At 64.1% G+C, this 4,032-nt stretch overlaps 1 protein-coding gene across 3 annotated transcripts in view; it reads left to right on the top strand.

Moving 5' to 3' along the window:
* DPEP1 (dipeptidase 1 (renal)) overlaps positions 1-4,032 on the top strand; it is an 8,624-nt gene that overhangs the window by 181 nt on the left and 4,411 nt on the right. The window contains exons 1-2 of one of the 3 annotated variants that reach the window (XM_005861257.2): positions 2,293-2,307; positions 2,613-2,788. In XM_005861257.2, coding sequence (XP_005861319.1) covers positions 2,685-2,788 — 104 coding nt within the window. In that variant the 5' untranslated portion in view covers positions 2,293-2,307; positions 2,613-2,684. Of the gene's footprint in view, positions 1-2,292; positions 2,308-2,344; positions 2,466-2,611; positions 2,789-4,032 lie in introns of those variants that run through there. The other 2 variants (XM_005861256.2, XM_014535612.1) reach the window with 2 other exon arrangements.

The raw sequence follows: 4,032 nt of genomic DNA, 5'->3' as shown, positions 1-4,032 counted from the left end.
GGGCCCGCAGGCTGGGTTCTGGGGTTCTCCGGCGATGGATGGAGGGCGGCTGGAGCAGGGGTCACCGGTGCCAGGTCAAGGGGTAAGAGGGTGGCTTCTGGGGTGGGGGAGGCAGCGAGATAAGGCTGGAGCCACCTCCTCTCGGGGTGTCCCTAACGGAGGACCCGCCACTGTGCCGGGTTACAGGGCAGCCAGGCTGTGCGGCCACCGGGGAGAGTGGTCAGGGCCGGACCACCAGGAGGACGTGGGGAAACCACCAGCCCCTGAGCTGCACATTCATGGGGGTCTGGGCCTCAGCTGGGAAAGCGGGAGGCAGGCTGGGGCCACCTGAAGGCTCAGGTCTGGCTGGGGCCACGTGGGGGCTGCTGGCAAGACCGGCTAAGCCAGCCCTGGCCTGTTCGGCTCAGGGGGTAGAGCTTCGGCCTGCGGAACAAAGGGTCCCGGGTTCGATTCCAGTCACGTGCACGTACCGCAGTTGCAGGCTCCTCCCCAGCTGGGGCCCTGGTAGGGGCGCCCCAGGAGGCAACCCATCGACGTGTCTCTCTCACATGGATGCTTCTCTCTGTCTTTCCCTCTCTCTCCCACTCCCTCTAAAAATCAATGGAAAAATACCCTCGGGTGAGGATTAAAAACAAACAAGCGAACAAGAAACTAGCTAATCCAGGTTCCCAGGGGGGGTTCCAGGAGGCAGGCCCAGGTGGAGGACAGCTGTCCCTCGGGCCACCGCCTCCCGAGAGGAGGTCGAAGCTGGCCGTCAGGCGAGCCCGTAGGGGCCAGGCCCGCTCCCCCCGGAGCCTCACTCCAGGTGGCAGGTGACCGCGGGGCAGGAATCAGAATCAGAAACAGAAGCTCGGGAGTCCAGCTCTGGCACCGGCCCCTCGAAGGCGGGCGGCTCGCCCATTTGCACGGAGCTTGAGCCGGCATGCACAGCTCCGCCAGCTCCCCCGAGGCTGCGGCTGCCGCGTTCCTGACCCTGACGCCGAGTGGGGAGGGGAGTGACCGCCCAGACGCGCGAGGAGAGGCTGCAAAGGAAACCGCAGGTCACAACAAACAAACAAAGGAGGAGAGAGAGTCCAGCCCGCAGAGGACAAACCCTCTGAAGCCCAGTGGCGTTCCCATCACCAGCGGAGCCGCAGGAACACACCACAGCCACCGGAGCGCACGCAAAACCGCTCTCGGGCGGGCGTTGACTATAGAATTCCCAGAAGGAGCTACTAAGTGAATGAGCCGGGAACAGAACAAACGCAGAAGAGAAGCTAAAACAGGAGAGAAAACACGGGAGCCAACTCGGGAGGGCGGGTCTCCGAGCGAGAGGCAGCGAGGACCGGGACGCCATGCTTCTCTGGAGAAAGGCCGGGCCTCGGGCTGGGAACCGAATGCTGAGCCGGCGGCATGGACACAGCCCGGAGCTCAGGCCTGTCTGGGAGGAGCGCAGCCCCAAGGATGAGCAAAGTGGAACTTGGGCGGCACTGGGCTGCGTGCCCACCACACCCCGTGCACAGAAGCGGAGCTTTCGGGCTCTGAGGGGACGACTGCGCCCAGAAGTGCGTCTGAGACCTGCAGAGGCCCGACCTCACAGACACCCGCTGCCCACGCGGCCGTGGCCAGGGGAGGGTTGGAGCACCAGCTCCAACAAAAGAAGCACAAGAACAGAAAGGGAGGAAGTCTCCAGGTCTGAAATCACCCGGAAACTGCAAGTTAAAGCACAGAGCTCCAAACACAAAGGCGACCGACAACTCAGAGTGAACAGAAAACCTACAGCCGGCCGTGTGGCTCAGGGCTGAGCGTCGACCTAGGAACCAAGAGATCGCAGTGCACGCCCCAGTCAGGGCACAGGCCTGGGTTGTGGGTTCGATCCCCAGTGGGGGGCGTGCAGGAGGCAGCTGGTCCATGATTCTCTCTCATCATTGATGTTTCTCCTCTCTCTCTCTCTCTCTCTCTCTCTCCCCCTCTCCCTTCCTCTCTGAAATCAATAAAAAAATATACTTTAAAGAAATACTACTCGTCATGATGACTGAGGTTTCTGGTGCCCCCAGCTGGCAGCTGTGCCTCAGGCCAGTGCCTCGCTCTGTCACCCGCGTGCAGCCCAGCGTCCCCTGAGCTGCAGAGCAGGGCCGGCTGAGCCAACGCCACGTCTGTGGTTCGAGAACAGGCCATCATCCTGGGCCCTGGGTTTTGGGTGCAGCTTCCGGAGGAACCACTGACAGTCTGGGTTTCCGGCTCACGCCCCGAAGTCCAGCCCACGTGCCTGGAGCCTGGGAGGCCAGCAGCTGCAGGCCAGGAGTTGGGGTGCAGACCCTGGCACTGGTGGGTGTGGTGGGAGCAAAGTTCAAGTGCCTTTTCGCTCTTGTTTGTAGACCTGTGACGGGCTCCCCGTCCTGGTGCAGGAGGCAATAGCAGCGCAGCCCTGAGCCGATCGCCTCTGAGCTGCGTCCTTCCGTCTGGATCCCCGTCCCTCCCCAGGGGTCAGCAGCCTCTTACTACCCCTCAGCCTGGTCCAGACAGCAACGCCCAGCCACCTACCCACCCTGGCCAGGAATGTGCTGATTGCTGATAACGCGGCCCCTCCTGGCAACCACTGCCTGACCAAAGGCCTCTGCACTGTCTTCCAGCCTCAGCTCGTCCCCGGGCACAAGGCAGCCAGGCCAGAGCAGCTGCGGGACCAGGAACCTGGGGACTGCGTCATGTGGACCTGCTGGTGGCTCTGGCCCCTGGTGGCCGTCTGCGCCGCTGACCAGTTTCTGGACCAGGCAAAGAGAATTATGCAGACCACACCTGTCATTGACGGGTAAGTGGCCTCCGTGGGCTGGGGCTGGGGCTGGGAGCTGGGAGCCGGGCCATGTGCCCCAGATGTGAGGCAGGCACCATCCTCCCTCTGCCTGGACTCCGTGTCTCTAGCTGTAACATGGGCCCTGCCCTTTGCTGGCCTTGGTTCTCTGTGGGGTCTCACAGGGCCCCCAAAGGCCTCCCCAGATGGGGGCCCACAGGGAATGGAGCAGGAGGCACGTGGCGAGGTCCCTGGGGCACCCGGGAGCCAGGTCCCAGCGCAGAGTGGGTGCTGGGCTGAGGGACATTGCAGGCCTGGCCGGGTCGTGCTCACTCAAGCCACCTGGCCTCGGCTTCCTCCCCTGACGCTGCAGGTGAGGGTGGCGTCCACCACAGGCCCCGGAGGCCTTGGCCCTCCTCCCTGAGACCCTTCCTCACGCCCCTTCCTTTTCCTGTGTCCACCTGGGTGACCCCAGCAGGGGTGGGGTCAGCTTGACCTCACTCGATGCTCAGAGGACCCCCCTAGTTCAAGCCCCCAACCAAGTCCCGGCGGTGCCCACGCCTGCACCCCAGACCCTGGTGCCACCTGTCACTCTTTCTCTGAGGTCAAAGTTAGCTGAGCAGCACCCATGCATCTGCCCCCTCCACCTCCCAGGGCATCGGCATTGCCCTCCCCCCGCCCAGCACCAAGGCCAGAGGGCTCTAGTCCCGCTCAACCCTGTCCCCACCCATGGCTGCAGCTGATCCCAGTGCCCCCAAGGCTCACACGGTCCCTGCTTGTCCTGCATCCGCACCCCCCTCAGCCCCCCAGGGCTAGTGGCAGACCTTTCCTGACCTGGGGGTGCACCCTGCACACGCCCCGGCCTGTCTGCTGCAACCCCCCCCCCCTCCCCACTGAAAGCAGGGACTGGGTCCCGTGCACTCACTGGCACCCTGGGGGTCTGGCAGTGTGAGCAGAGCCCCACCCCCCACCCCCCATGTGCTGGCTGCTCATTAATGTGCAGGCGTTACTACTTGGCAGAAGCCTCGGGGTTTGTTGGACAAGAGACTCTGCAAGGTAAGCAGAGAAAACCGGGGCGGGGGTGCAGAGAAGACAGTGAGCTGTGGGGGCCCCAGAGGAGGAGGGGTGCCAGGTGCCCCACTCTGCCTGCCCCCCCCCCGTCCTCCCTCCATCTCCTTCCTGGGCCTTGAGTCCCCTGCTCTCCTCTCTGCCTCTGAGGGGCCTGTGCAAGGTGCCGGCACACACAGGCACTCTGCCTGGGGGCT

The sequence above is a fragment of the Myotis brandtii genome, unplaced genomic scaffold (genome assembly GCF_000412655.1).
Source record: "Myotis brandtii unplaced genomic scaffold, ASM41265v1 scaffold1466, whole genome shotgun sequence".
In the NCBI taxonomy this organism is placed as follows: Eukaryota; Metazoa; Chordata; class Mammalia; order Chiroptera; family Vespertilionidae; genus Myotis; species Myotis brandtii.
This window is presented reverse-complemented; position numbering and strand designations above follow the sequence as displayed.